Source organism: Bactrocera oleae, chromosome 6 (genome assembly GCF_042242935.1).
Source record: "Bactrocera oleae isolate idBacOlea1 chromosome 6, idBacOlea1, whole genome shotgun sequence".
Classification (NCBI taxonomy): domain Eukaryota; kingdom Metazoa; phylum Arthropoda; class Insecta; order Diptera; family Tephritidae; genus Bactrocera; species Bactrocera oleae.
The window spans coordinates 16,568,749-16,584,096 of record NC_091540.1 but is presented as its reverse complement, the minus strand read 5'-3'; the positions used below and the strand labels follow the sequence as shown (position 1 = coordinate 16,584,096).

The 15,348-nt window shown below is 34.8% G+C and overlaps 3 protein-coding genes across 4 annotated transcripts; 2 read left to right on the top strand and 1 right to left on the bottom strand.

The window, feature by feature from the left end:
- Positions 1-2,366: 2,366 nt before the first annotated feature.
- On the top strand, positions 2,367-10,741 carry Ptp69D (Protein tyrosine phosphatase 69D). Of its 2 annotated transcripts, none has more exons than XM_014235486.3 (12): positions 2,367-2,689; positions 3,576-3,693; positions 4,295-6,165; positions 6,245-6,529; positions 6,670-6,910; positions 6,970-7,867; positions 7,946-8,098; positions 8,164-8,274; positions 8,766-8,945; positions 9,009-9,316; positions 9,388-9,523; positions 10,297-10,741. In XM_014235486.3, the coding sequence occupies exons 1-12, from the start codon at positions 2,557-2,559 to the stop codon at positions 10,381-10,383; spliced, it is 4,521 nt and encodes a 1,506-aa protein (XP_014090961.2). In that variant the 5' UTR covers positions 2,367-2,556; the 3' UTR covers positions 10,384-10,741. The 2 variants fall into 2 exon arrangements, with proteins under 2 accessions (XP_014090961.2, XP_014090960.2); XM_014235485.3 differs by having other exon boundaries at positions 4,295-6,171.
- A 2,130-nt stretch (positions 10,742-12,871) lies between these two features.
- Positions 12,872-13,817, bottom strand: Spase22-23 (Signal peptidase complex subunit Spase22-23). Its single transcript, XM_014235425.3, has 3 exons — positions 13,559-13,817; positions 13,225-13,491; positions 12,872-13,163 (listed from the first exon to the last, which is right to left on the bottom strand). Exons 1-3 carry the CDS (start codon positions 13,699-13,701, stop codon positions 13,034-13,036), a joined length of 540 nt encoding a protein of 179 aa, XP_014090900.1. The 5' UTR covers positions 13,702-13,817; the 3' UTR covers positions 12,872-13,033.
- A 275-nt stretch (positions 13,818-14,092) lies between these two features.
- On the top strand, positions 14,093-15,173 carry LOC106617950 (alpha- and gamma-adaptin-binding protein p34). The gene is made up of 4 exons (XM_014235435.3): positions 14,093-14,262; positions 14,350-14,558; positions 14,616-14,871; positions 14,930-15,173. Exons 1-4 carry the CDS (start codon positions 14,202-14,204, stop codon positions 15,106-15,108), a joined length of 705 nt encoding a protein of 234 aa, XP_014090910.1. The 5' UTR covers positions 14,093-14,201; the 3' UTR covers positions 15,109-15,173.
- Positions 15,174-15,348: the final 175 nt, after the last annotated feature.

Genomic DNA, 15,348 nt, shown 5'->3' with positions numbered 1-15,348 from the left:
ATAGAGCTGGATATTGATAGAGATAGAGATTGATAGAGATAGTGATTGCTACAGCAGGCCTATTTTTAGCACATGCAAACGGCCAGTGCCTCGTTATAGTTGCTGTAAGTCTGCATATACTATTTCTTGACCTATTTAATAAGTACTCTTGTCATACTTGTGCCAAGTCTGCTTTGTTATCTTACAGCTTATTATTGATTTCCATCTGCTTTGAGCTATTTGTACAAAATGCATTTAAAGCTCTCTTTTGATCGTTCCCAGCGGGCATGGTATTAACTCCGCTTCCATTGGATATTGTTAAAGGAATTTATCCACTGTGTAAAAGTATTAAAGGTAAAGGCTCGACTAAAGAATGACGAAGTTCGGCTCGCATTCGAGTCTACGTGACGGATCTTGAATTTCAACAACAACAACATTGGTTAACAGGATCTATTGTGCCCACAAAGACCCACCAACAATATTGATCCAGAGGCCTTTAATCTGCGGCTACAGATTGCTGTGCTCTCTAGAATTAGATGTTCAGAGGATTCCGGCTCCTGAGATGTCCTTGCGGAGCAGCTCCTTTATAATATGTGAATCCACCGCAATACAGGGTTCCGGTTCATCAGTAAATATATTGTCAGCTAACCCTTTTTGCACCGGCATCCAAATGACGTGCACACGGTTCCAAGCCGATAGCCTATTTAGCCGTTCTATACACTCCGGCACTAATAGAGATTTGATCTCATAGGACGTCGCTTTTATTGCCACTTGTCTATTGCTAAGTATAGCAAAATGTTGATTGCGACAGTTACGTTGGAAATTTGTTTCAACAAATCGGGTTATAGCAAAGACATATGCTTGGAATATTCTCGGAAAACACCCCATGTGTAAGTTTAGTGCGCGGCCTACATCAGTGCCTTCCGACGTTTTCGATACGTCAGTGTACTACTGATGAATGCTATCACTTAGTAGTAGGTTAAGCGGAGAATTATTCCAGTCGGCCTTACCGCCGGGGGTAACATTAAAGTTCTTTGTGTTGTTTACCCTTTTAGTAATGCCGTACCTTGGAAGGAGGGCCAGTGTGTTCAGTTCCAGTCTCTTCACCTAAGGCCTTCATTTTTTGATACGATATTAACTTTTTTTTTTCATACCCCTTTGCTCTAGTATGCTGGTGACTGATTACTATATGGTGCGATGTGAGCTCCAGCATGAGTTCGAGAGCTGCGGTAAGGCATGTACACATCATCCCGATGTGCAGACGCAGACAAGTCTTAGCAGCTTCGATAGTTGAAGTCCAATCAAAGTTTACGATGCTTTCGGTGCCCATGCAACAGTTCCATATGTAGCAATCGGTCTGACTATCATAATATGCAACCACTTGATGATGCTTGGCTTACAACCCTAGGATTGTAATATAATGAGTGCTTTTGTGGGTTTATATGGCTAATTTTTATTATTACAATGATAATATTAGCCTAAGCAATCGTTCCCAGAATAATAATGTGGAATGCAAGGAACTAGTGATGAGCAAAGAGAGAACGAATATAATAAAGAGTAAATTGAAGAAATTCCCTGAGGATGAATGCAAAGTCTTTAGCTCTAAAAGCTCATCAAGGTAAAAAAGTTATATATTGACAAGTAGCGAAAGAGAGAAGATATATAAATGCGGACCCGGATTTTTATCTGGCCAAGGACTATCAATTCGGCAGAGTCTCTGCCGCTACAACAACACCTATTAGTTTTTTGATGCCGAAATTAAAAAAAAAAACTAACCGAAACTTTGTATACGTATGCATCGATGGTTCCTTTCTTATCCATAGGGCTATGAGTAGTAGCAAGTGTATGTTTGAGCTTCCATCATCGTAAACCTTATACCATGGCTTCGATGCTTAAATTCTTTCAAAGCAGTAGAGTTTCGGATAGTCGCGATTTGTTGGGTTGTAATTTTAAACATTGTCCGCGTTGTCTCATTACAAGCAACTCTATTTATTTTATCACAGAAGATTTTGTCATCAAATCTTTCGAAATTTTGACGTGCAGTTGAATTTAATAGAGTGAATGTTAAAAAAGTAAAGTAAAGTAAAAGTAAAACGAGCTGCGTTGCAACACTAACGTTGGTGTAAACGTGGTATAAAAAATCGTAAGTTCTTGCTAATTTAAATTATTCTATAAATTTAATAAAATTCACATCTTTTAACCAATAAACAAGAAGTAAACTGAACTTTCCTATATTCTTTTATAATCCACATTTACTCTAAATATTAGAATAATTGAATCTCTTACTTCGCCACTAGGTAATTCGTTGTTATGTGGTTCTCTGTGTTTCATACCCCAACCGGTCTTAATGCCGAACGCTCTGTAAGCAACAAATTGATATTTTCGTGAATACGAGCATAAAACCCTGCCTTGTGTATTAGGAAGTAAAATTTTGTTTGTGGATCCGGCATATATCGAATATTTTACAGTTGTGATGTTGCGCTTAAAATATTTTTATATAGTGCTTTTCATACTAAAATAGAATTAAGTTTTTATCAATTAAGTGTAACTACTGCCCACGGAAAATAGATACGAAAAATGAATCACATAAAATCGAAAAATTCTCCATATAGTTTATGCCGGAAGCGGGTCTTTTTGTTTTCGACTTTAAAAGTACTCATTTGCATGGTTTTATTTATAAATGAACACTTAAAAGGAGTACAATCTCAAGGTATGGAAGCTTTAGCATAAGTTATAAATGTAAAATAAATGAAGTGCACATAAATTCTCCGAAACGCAGTAACGGGGTGTAGTATACACAAGTTTGTGTATGTGTGTGCTATGTGCGGCTATATTTTTGTTTGTTGTGTATATGAGTAAAGTATAAACAAAATATTTACATTAGTAATTCAACAAAAATAACATTTTTAACATTCATATATTGTGCAAAGAAGTTCCAATTTCTTTAGCAACAGCATAGATAAGACAGACGAAAGTAAGAGCAAATACTGGTATGAGTGTACACTGACGACGCCCAATCAGTTGGTCATTTCGAGGGGTGTGAGAAACGGGAACAGCCGGAAAATAACTACATACACACATAACCGACAACGCATTTATATGTACACAAATCTTTCTTCTGAAAGACAAAACTTATTAAAATGAAAAGTGATAGTTGTCACGCTTGTTTGAAGAAACTATGATGATTTACTTTATGAAAACACCTATAAATACAATAGTTCCGAAAATTGTGGGCTCGAATCATCGCTTCAAAATGACCAAATTGACTCAAATAATTTCTATGAAGTAAAACTTGTTATAAAATGACAAAGCTTGTAAATGCAAACACCTGTAATTAACATAGCTGCAAATTGTGTCGATATTTTAACCCAACATAAGCTATTTTAACAAAATTAGCTGCTAATACTGCACTTTCGGAACGAACATCCTTAGATTAGATCATCAATTCTCACCCGACCGATTTACCAAAATATTGGTAAACTTGTAGGATATTTATACATATCTATTCATTTCTGCATACATACAAATAATATATTGATTTACGAGTACTCTTTTAAATTTAAAAATGTTTATTTACATTATAAATTTGTTTTCAGAACTGATAGCCGTTGAGGTTGGCCACAATTTTACAATAATCTGCAACATAACTCAACAGTTTGTAAACAATGTAACATGGAAGCACAACGAAGAAGTTATTACGAATAATAATAAAAGGTAAAATGAGATTGATTCGACACTATTTATGCTTTTTTTTATATGTGTAGTAAAAGATTTTTATGTTCAAATATTTTTTTATAAAAGTTTTGGAAATTTAAACCACAAACCTCATTTGTATACCGTACCAAAACTAACAAAAACGAGTTTGTGATTTTAATACTTTTGTTGAATAAATATATATATTATATAATATATGTATTTTCGTCTCACGTTTTCGCGGTTTGCACCCGAAAGTGGTAGATCTACGCCATCAAGCCTGTTACTCCATCGAGCTCTATGTTAAAAGTATTTCACAAAGCTTTCATTTTATAGTTTAATCAATTTATAACTTATAAATAATCGATTATATATCTTTAAAAAATTACCCAGCTTAAAATAAGAAACTTTTGAGTCTCAATATACATATATATTAATTAACTTTCATATACATACATAAGAGCATACATCTTTTTAATAATAATTAAGCGAAGTGGCCGAACGTTCATTAGTTCATTACTTATTACAGCTCATTCAAAGATCATATATTTTCGCTTGCTTTATGAGTTCTTATATATATTTTTTTATAGAACCTCATTCATTGTGTATATTTCTCTTCTAGAATAACCACGTCATATACCAAACCGTCTGCCATTGAAAGCATCAATGAAATCGAAGAAGAAACGAAAAGGAATTACGAAAGTACATTATTTGTAACTGATGCACAATTTGCTGATGCGGGCATATATACTTGCGAACCAGTACGAAATGAGAGCGTATTTAGTTTTACCGTGCAAGTGCTGCAAACACCTCTGATCGTTGCAAGCAGTGAAGAAAAGGTGAAACAGAAAAGCGGTCATGCTGTGGAACTATATTGCCTGATAGAAGTGTTTCCACACAACGATACATTTTACAAGCAATTGAAATGGCTGAAGGATGAAAATTCTGCTGTTGACTTTTTAGACAAAGCCTCGAATCTCAGTTTGGTGAATGCCACACATATTAATCACACGCTTAGTTTAACTGAAGTTTACAAGAAGGAAAATGGCACATACAGCTGTGCAGTATACGATATATTTGGTGCAATTATTACGAAAAAAGATATGGCAGTGTTGGTTATGGAGAAACCGCAAGTGAGCATAGACTATGTGATGGTTGTGGGCGCAGATAAGATATACTTAAATTGGACTGTAAATGATGGTAATGATCCGGTGCAAAACTACTTCATACAATATAAAGAGGAAGGTTCATCTGAACTTAAATATTATAATCATCAAATTGGTGGACGGAATACTTCATATGTTTTGGAAAAATTTCAAGCAAATACGAGCTATAATCTACGCATCAGTGCCAAGAATAGCATTGGCAGCGGTCCACCATATCAATATCCATTACCCGTGCGCACATTGGAAAGAGATCCCATTTTTATACCAAAAGTTGGCACAACCGGTAGTACACCGTCGACTATTACCATCGGTTGGGATCCACCACCACCTGAAATGCTGCCATACATACAATATTATGAGTTGGTTGTTTCCGAAGCTGGTGAAACGCCACGCATTGTTGAAAATACCGTTTATACACAAAATTCTCGAAATCTGCCATATATGTTTGATAATCTGAAAACGGCGACTGAATATGAATTTAAAGTACGCGCCTGTAGTAACATCACTAAACAGTGCGGTCCCTGGTCGGAAGTGGTAAATGGGACGACAATGGATGGTGTTGCCAGTGAACCCACAGACCTCTATATTACTTGCGTACACAGAAATAATACACGTCACTCGGTCGCGGTGCGTTGGAATGTGCCAAAAGTGCCGAATGGCAAAGTGGTCTCATACCACATACAATTGGATGGCTTAGTTACATATAAGTTGGATGGAAAATTGCGTAACGAAACATGGGGTCCGAAGATAAGACGAGTGGATGATCCGCATCACAGCACAATATACAATGGCGTAAATCCAAATACAAATTACACAGTCACAGTGTCTGCCATTACACGCCATCGCAAAATTGGCGTGCCGGCCAGCGCTCAATGTACAATGCCTATCGCTGTGCCAGATGCGATCAGTCGCATTATGTGGACAAAGGTGAAGACGAACGACGAGAAGTGTGTTTTTAAATTGTTTGTGCCGCGTATCAGCGAACGTAACGGACCGATATGTTGCTATCGCTTGTATCTAGTACGTATGGGCAATAATAAAAATGAATTGCCCACGCCTGAGAAGCTCAACATATCCACCTATCAGGAGGTGCATGCGCCAAATAATACCGAAGGTGGTGCATACTTGGCCGAAATGTTTTCCGATGACTATTTTCGATCCGAAATATTTTTGGGTGACGGTAAAAGATTTTTTGAACATCAGGGCATAAGTGCCACCGAAGCAGATAAAGCGTGCCGCCATTGTTTGAGAGGACGTCCATTTTTGCGTATTCCACCACGTGAACCAGCACCAAGAACTGAAGTGCCACCTGTAGAGCATACGGATCGTGAGTGTAAATTACTATTTGAATTGGTAATAAAATTGTGTTATATAATTGCTTTCTTTTAAACTTTAAACTACGTCAGTCATAATAAAAACTCCACCGGAATTGTCACAACGCGAACAATTAAAAGCCAGCAATCTCACCGAAGCCGCTTCAAAAATTTTAGATAAAAAACGACGACGTAGGCGTAGGCGTCATCCGAAAGTTGTTGCTGGTGTCAACAGTGAAATTAGCTTTGATAATTTAATGCTTGGTGAAAATGAATCGAGTGCAAATGCTGTGCCGAGCTACCAGTTGTCGTCATATGATATAGTCGATGGTGAGATCGACATGAATAGCAATTACACAGGCTTTCTAGAAGTTATAGGTAAGTAATTGAAAGTCAGACAAGTTACTTGCTACTTTTGGCTTTGAACTTGTACAAATTTTAATTGCAATTGATGATAATTTCGTAATAAGTCTGAAGAATTAAAAAATATTATGTGCTTTTCTCTGCTGGCTCTATAGTACGCGATGGTGATGTTGTACTTACTGAATACAGCAATTACTTCGAAATAATGACACCTGGTACTGTGCCCGAAAACTTTCAATCGGATCAAGACCTTTCTGTGGTGCTAAATATTTTCATACAAGCGCTTGCCCTACTCATTGGCATAGTCTTGTTGCTTATTGGCGCCACTTGCTATTTGCATCACAATACAAAAAATACAGTACCTGGCGAGGAAATTAGTTTACGAGATTCATTAAGGTAAGCCGGTATAAACAAGCAATATAAATTGTGTTATATTTTTATTTTATTTTTTACAGTCGCGCGCTATTTCGTGGACGCACTCCGAATCATCGACACTTTATTGGTTCGGGCAATGGTAAAGCATCAGATATTGGTCCAATACACAAAGCAGATTTATGCACAGCATATCGAAATCGTCACAAAGACACCGATTATGGGTTTTTGCGTGAATACGAAATGTTACCGAATCGGTTTAGTGATCGTACAACTAAAAATTCCGATATGAAAGAAAACGCATCGAAAAATCGTTATCCAGATATTAAGGCCTACGACCAGACACGCGTTAAATTGTCACAAATAAATGGCATACAGGGTTCGGATTATATAAATGCCAACTTTGTTATTGGCTATAGAGAACGTAAGAAGTTCATTTGTGCGCAGGGGCCAATGGAAAGTACGGTAAATGATTTTTGGCGTATGATTTGGGAGCAACATTTGGAGATTATAGTCATGTTGACCAATTTGGAAGAATACAATAAGTCGAAATGTGCAAAATATTGGCCTGAAAAGATATCGGATGCAAAGCAATTTGGCGAAATCACGGTGAAATTTGTGGCTGAACGAAAAATGGGTGATTACTTAGTGCGAAATTTAGATGTTAGCAGACGTAATGCTGCCGGTAATGATGAAGATGAGGAACGTCGCCAAATCACACAGTATCACTATTTGGTTTGGAAAGATTTCATGGCACCGGAACATCCACATGGTATAATCAAATTTGTGCGCCAAATCAACGCTGTTTACTCCGTACAACGTGGTCCTATTTTGGTGCATTGCAGCGCAGGGGTCGGTCGTACCGGCACACTTGTGGCATTAGATTCTCTTATACAACAGCTGGAAGAAGAAGATCAAGTATCGATATTTAATACAGTTTGCGATTTGCGACATCAAAGAAACTTCCTCGTGCAATCACTGGTATGTCGCTGACTATTGAAATAATTATATTAAATTTATGAATTTTTATTTATTTTTCTTAAATTTTTCTTTTCTTAGAAACAATACATATTTCTATATCGTTCGCTGCTTGATATTGCGCAATTTGGCAATACGGAGCTTTCGGCTGTTTCGCTATCCAGTAAAATTGATAGTCTAAAACAAAAGTTAAACGATGGAAAAGATAAAAGCAGATTAGAAATTGAATTCGAGGTAAATACCGGCATAACTATGAAATGATTTGGCAATTATATTAAAACTGATGTTTTATTTCGCAGAAACTTCTTGCCATAACTGATGAAACTGCAAAATCTTCGGAAGTAGGAAGCAATAAGGAGAATATGCCGAAGAATCGTAGCGAAGCGGTCATCCCTTACGATCGTAATAGAGTGAGTATTATATATATATTTTATGCTCTGAACAGGGTATATTATTTGCTACGAGGCCTGTGACACCCAGAAAGAAATGTCGGAGACTATAAAATATAAAATATAAAAATAAATATAAATAAATAATATAAATCATAGATACTATAGAAGACAGTCGCTATAATTTCCGAATAAACTTTTCAGATCGGACAACTATAGCAGGAAGCTGCCAAACAAACTGAATGTTCAAAATTAAGTTGTTGTATAGAAACTTTTTTATTTGTGTAGGGTATTCTAGCTTCGGTGCAACCGAAGTTAATGTTTCTTTTCCGTAAGCATTTTTTTTTGTATAGGAATCCCCAACAAAAGCAAAACTTCCCTGCCCCCAAGGGCTTCATTAATTTCTTCCTCTGAGTCGAACATCTCGTTTCCAATGTCCGAACCGATATGTTTGAATTGCCGATATATTGTACTTTAATTCGTTTTTTCTTCTGTGTAACGTATTTTTGCAGGTTATACTAACACCAATTCCGATGAAAGAAAATTCCACCTACATAAATGCCTCATTCATTGAGGGTTATGATAATTCAGAAGCATTTATAATCACGCAAGATCCTTTGGAAAACACAATTGGTGATTTTTGGCGCATGATTTCAGAACAAAGTATAACCACACTCGTCATGATTTCCGAGGTACATATACAAACAAATTTGTATATTTAAAAGCATTTAACATTTTAATTTATTTGATTTTAGATTGGTGATGGTCCAAGGAAATGTCCACGTTACTGGGCAGATGATGAAATCCAATACGATCATATACTTGTAAAATATATGCAAAGCGAAAGCTGTCCATATTACACGCGTCGAGAATTTAACGTAACGAATTGTAAGATTGATGACACAATAAAAGTCACACAATTCCAGTACAATGGTTGGCCGACTGTCGATGGCGAGGTACCAGAAGTATGTCGCGGTATTATCGAACTCGTCGATCAGGCGTTAAATCATCACAACAGGGATAAAAGTATGGATTGTAAATCGCCATTGACTGTACATTGCAGGTAAATTGTAAACCCATTGTAAATATTAACTTTTTATTCTATTAATTTTTGTTTTTATACACTATTTACAGTCTGGGCACCGATAGGAGCTCAATCTTTGTGACTATGTGCATATTGGTGCAGCAGTTGAGAACCGAAAAGGGCATTGATATTTGTTCAACCGCCAGGAAAATAAGATCTCAGCGGCCAAGGCTATTAAATTCATTTGTAAGTGTCTACAAATTTTATAAAAGAAGGGGTTAGGTGTAGTCAACGACATGAAAAAAAGTCAATTTTTAACAATTGTTTTTTTTTGCCAGTAAATAATTTTCTTTTGTAAACGTAAAAACATAGCATCAATAAATTAGGTTTCGACTTGACTCTGGAAATAATATCATAACTTTGAAAGCAATGTCTGTTTGTATTGATCCAGTTCAAACCGAAGCTCCATGCGGTGACCATCACCAATCCTTGGAGATTAATCTAAAATCAATCGAACAATAAAAATGTGTTGTATTATTAGATAATTTAGTGCCTGATCAAAGCCTCTTTTAATTAACATAATAGCGTCCTCGGAAAAATTTTTTCCAGGTTTTCGCGAAAAACTCAAAAGTTAATTGTATATAAAAAATCCAAATTAGAAATAAGTGCTTCGATTAGGCACTAGTTTTTCATATTATCAAAAAAAAACTGTTGTATACTTTTCATTGAAACCTACCGACCAGTTTACGATCTACAGTGGTCATCAGTTCAAAAAACATAGCTTTGAGAATGACGAATTTATAAATTTACGCGAGAGCACCCGAGAACCCTTTGCTAATTATCGATGAACTCGAAAAATATTTGTCGCATTTACCTCATAGTTTCAGAGAATATTTCTAAGATATCTTAAGAAGATCCAAAAAAAACTTTTTTTTTTTTAATTCTGACTACATCTAACCTCATAATATCAAGTATAAAATAAAAATTTTATATTATACATTTCTAATTTAAATTTATAGGCACAATACGAGTTCCTACATCGCGCCATAGCCAACTACGCTGACTTGCACAAACTGTCGACAGAAACTGCGTCTTCTGAGTGTTAATAAATTAAGATTAATTAAAAGTGAATATTTTATAAGTTTGCATCACACACTTACACAACATACTGATTAGTCATAAACATTTAAATTAATATAAATATATATATATATACATACATTTGTATATGTATACATTTGTATATCTAAGCACAAAAAGTATTTGTAATGCATAATAATCATATTCATTTATTGTGTAAAACTTCGCGAACCCAACCACAACACAAAAGTCTATTAATGTTTAAAAAGTGACTTATGTATAAGTTTTTTCTACCTAAGTTTATTTAGCAGACTACCAAAGGACAGCCCGTAAATAAAAAAAAAATATTTTAGATAAAACCAAGTTGTCCGCGGACTTTTTAAAGTATTGTGTTTAAATTAGGGCGGAGACAAAAGTGGAGCCTTTGAATGTAGACATAAAAATATGCTATGCTGGGGCAGTCATTATAATTTGGAAATATTTTAAATCCCTGAACATAGTATATTAGGTTTGCCACGAAGTTTGTAGTACCTAGGGAAAAACGTCGGAGACTTTATAAAAATATATATATAAAAGATCAGCGCAACGAGCTGAATTGGTTTAGACATATCCGTCTGTCTGTAAACGAACTAGTCCCTCAGTTTTTGAGATATCGATCCGAAATTTTGTACACCTCGTTTTCTCTTAAAGAAGCTGTTCATATGTTGTTGTTGTTTTAGCGGCAAAAAGCATTCCTGAAGTAATTTCGAGGAATGGTGCCGAGTTGACAGTCCTTAGCCGCATAAAAATCCGTGTCCGTTCCGGTTACTTAGACCCAACTGTCGTTGGGTATATTATTACTTAAGGCATCGGTACAATCGCCGAAAAAATTGTTCAGATCGGACCATTGTAGCTTATTACTGCCATACAAACTGACAAAATTAATGAATTAAAAAAATATTACAAAAAACTTCCGAAGCATTTATTTTGATATCAAAGTGGCCATGGCACAATGGCTATCAAAAAACTAAACAAATGCGATAAATCGATAACGGTAAAATGTATTATGAATTTTAATTAGACTCTTGAAACAGAGTATACTAGTTTTGTTCATCTAACGGTTGTATGTATTACCTAAAACTAATCGAGTTAGATATAGGGTTATATATATATAAATGATAAGGATGAAGAGACGAGTTGAAATCCGGATGTCTGTCTGTCCGTGCAAGCGTTAACTTGAGTAAAAATTGAGATATCTTGATGAAATTTGGTACACATGTCTCTTGGCACCCAAGGAGGGTTGGTGATGCAGATGAGCGAAACCAGATCACTGGCATGCCCACAAAATACCATTAAACGAAAATCTATTAAGTGCCATAACTAAGCAATAAATTAAGATATAAATCTACAATTTAGTACAAGTGATCCCAGTAGCAAGGGGCAACTGGGTTTTAAAATTTATTTTGGTGTGGTTACGCCCCCTAATAGGTTTAATGTACATATTTCCTAAGTCACTAAAGCTTACTCTCTATATAACGGTTTTGTTAAAAACTACATCCAGAATGGTACGAGAGGGCTTTATAAGAGCCGGTGTCAAATGGGCCTGGCATTGCACAAATTTATTGGAATTTACATATCTCAGGGCCGAATAGAATAGGTATATAACGTTATCTTGTCAGTCCTATGACACAGTGCGAAAATGGGCGAAATCGGGTTACAACCACGCATACTTCCTATGTAACACTTTTAAATTGCATATGATTCTTACACTTTCCAGTATACAGTTCAAGAACCAATCAATGTAACCGAATAAAACTAGACAGATACCGAATATGGGGACTTCAGTGCCTGTTGCTAACTTTTTACCGGAAATACCGGTAAATCTGTGAGATATGTTATGTTATTGAAATTTGGAGCAAATCTTTTCCTGATAAAAGGATACCTGTATGTCAACAATGGGTTGAAGATAACTAAAATAAAAATTTTCGAACTTCCAGTTTACTTTATACCGCATATATCGGCCAACATATGAGTTATTTCTGTGAAAATTAGAGAGCGTATTTTCTAATAACCCTTAAATGGATAATATCGAGTGAAAACTTGTCCTAGCCCCTTATAACTAATATCACTATTTTCTAACATCCGGCTGCCTTTACTTATTATATAGTGATGATGGTAAGTGAGATACCTTAATGAAACTCAGGAAGATTTTATTAGTATGTGGCATGTGAATAGTATGTGGTATTGCCAAAACTAGATAAAACCGGCTCAATACTACCCCTATCTACGATATACATACGTTATACAAAATTTTTAAACTTCCGATTGGCCTTATACTACATATCAGTCAATGTGTAAAGTTTTGTCAACCCAACAGGTATTTCCCCGGCTTTAAGCCTTGTAAGTTGCAAGAGTATAAAATGTTCGCTTACACCCTAACTTAGCCCTTCCTTACTTGTTTTATTTCAACATTGTTAGCAAAATTATTAATATTTAGATACCCCTTACATATATATATCAAACAGAACAAAACAATTTATTGTTTATTTAAATATATTTAGGATCCAAAATACAAAGCAAATACACTTTAAAATTCGCGGTATTTTGATATATACAAATCTAATTTGTGTTTGTTTCAGTTATTCCTTTTAATTATAAATCCAATGTGTAATTTATTAGTAAAAATGAGTGAAGCTATTACACCGAAGCAACTGAATATTCGGCAGGAAATTTGAATGTGTGAGATCCAAGTGATCTGATTGTTGGCAACAAGCCTGCATTTGGTATGATATTCCACGATAGATATAGCGAAACATTTTTGTTGTTTCTACAAAGAAAAATAAAATAACCATTCATGGTATGAATAAATTTAAAAATAATTTACTTACTTCAAACCATTGCCATCATCCCAGAAGTAATACTTTGTATTCATGTTCTTAAAATCTAATGCAGAATTTTCACCGCGTAAAATTATTTTGTCCCACAACACAACTTGATTCAGCACATTGTCTGCAGTTTTATATTCAGCGGTCAGGTAAAGGAACAATTGTTTTACATTCCAATTGAACAGGCTTGTCAAATTAGTCTCCAAATCGAAAGTAAGGAAACCCAAATCATGTTTTTCACGAGAGGCGCCATAGTCAGGCACATTTTTGCTAAAATTTATATATGCAACAAAAATATATGAATTAGTTGTCGGCATAAGTGCACACCTTTACTTACACCAGCACCTTTACAGTGTTTACGTGTGCAGTAGTCCTGCTGTCCAGGAAGACGGTCGAAAGAAAACAACAAAAGGTTAGGCAGGCGAGAACACTCAATGAATATGCAACAGTGGCATTTCCGCGCGTTAGTACGGTATGCATTTTATTTTATTTTTGTTAAAGAAACACAAATTTATTAAGCTAACTACACGTATTCCAATAAAATTACCTCTTGACACGTAGAAATAGTCGCGGCTTGTCAAATGCCAGTTGAATGCGGAGCAGAGATTATTAATAGAAACAATACAATACAGAGTGATGCCCGTGTATACTTAATAAGAAAACAAGAATTGGTTTTGCAATATTAAATAAATCATGACAACAAAAATGATATATTCAAAGATTTAAACATTAACATTATCAAGCTTAATCGCATATAGATATACTTTATAGAAATATAAAAAAGTGTATTAGTATAAGCAATAAATATATACTCTTTAATGCTAAAAATGTGTTATATCAAACATGCTGTGTTTAAGGGGCAATTCATCAGTCTGCAAGTTGTTCAATTAAAAACAAAACTTCTCAACGACGAGTCATAAATTTGATTGTCTAATACTATCAGTGAATCAATATTTTCAACGTATTAATTAAAAGTAAAAATGAAACCTGTGGTAATTTTGACATCGTGTGGCGAGCAAAAGCCGGACAAAATAGCGAGAGGTATTTGATAACAAAAGCATCTGTGTATCCAGTTAACATCCAGTCAATTAAGCTGTTTAATATAATGGATTGTAAATATTTTTACAGATATTCTTGTTAGCAATGGAAACGCTATAGACAAACCTGTAACCATACCGTTTGGATCATCAACATTTGTGACTTATTTATGCGATCTTAAAACAAAATATTACGAAAACACCATCGCTTTGTTACCTTATGAGGGAGATATCCGTGAACTACCTGAAGATCTTTTAAGTGCCACAGAAATGTTAATAGCTTACTTTGATCCATATGATGTAAATAGTTTTATATATATTTGTTAATTTAATGATTACAATTTTTATTTTGTTTAGAAAACTTTCAAATCTCACTTAAGTGAATATTGCAATTTTCTAACTAACAACGACATTGAGTTGGGATTATTACTGACTAGCAAACTCTACGATGATGCTAAACAAGGCCTGACTTATGGTACGGTGAAAGAAAGTTGTAAATTTCAATTTGATGTAATTGAATTATGTAATGATGACGATGATAGTGAGACAACGGGATATACGGAAGTTGTTGAAGTATTAAAAAATAATGTATGGTCAAACGTCACAGTTCCAGGTAAGATTTTTTTATCTCAAATATATAATATAATTATTAAAAAAATCTATATATAAAGGTGCCAACACAGAGGAACTTGATGGTGATCTGGAAGAACAATTGGAAGGCTTCGAAAATTTAATAACGAGCATACAAAATTTCAAAAGAATTTCGAGTGGAATGGAAAGGGATCAAAGGCTTAATGAGGCGGAAAAATTAGCAGATCTCTTTATAAAAATGATGAGCGAAGATAAATAATGTGATATCTATGGTATTTTGATTAAGTTAAATATATATATTTAAAATATACAACATATTCTGTATATTTCTTTCTTTTTAATCAAATTTGAAAATACGTTTTTTTTTACATTTGGTGCTTTTTCTAAGCATTTTTTTATTAAATATTTTGAGTGCATGTAGTTCTGTGCTGAAATCACGACGACACCTTAAATTAATTTAAGGGGAATCTTTGTATCTATGTACATGAATACATATATG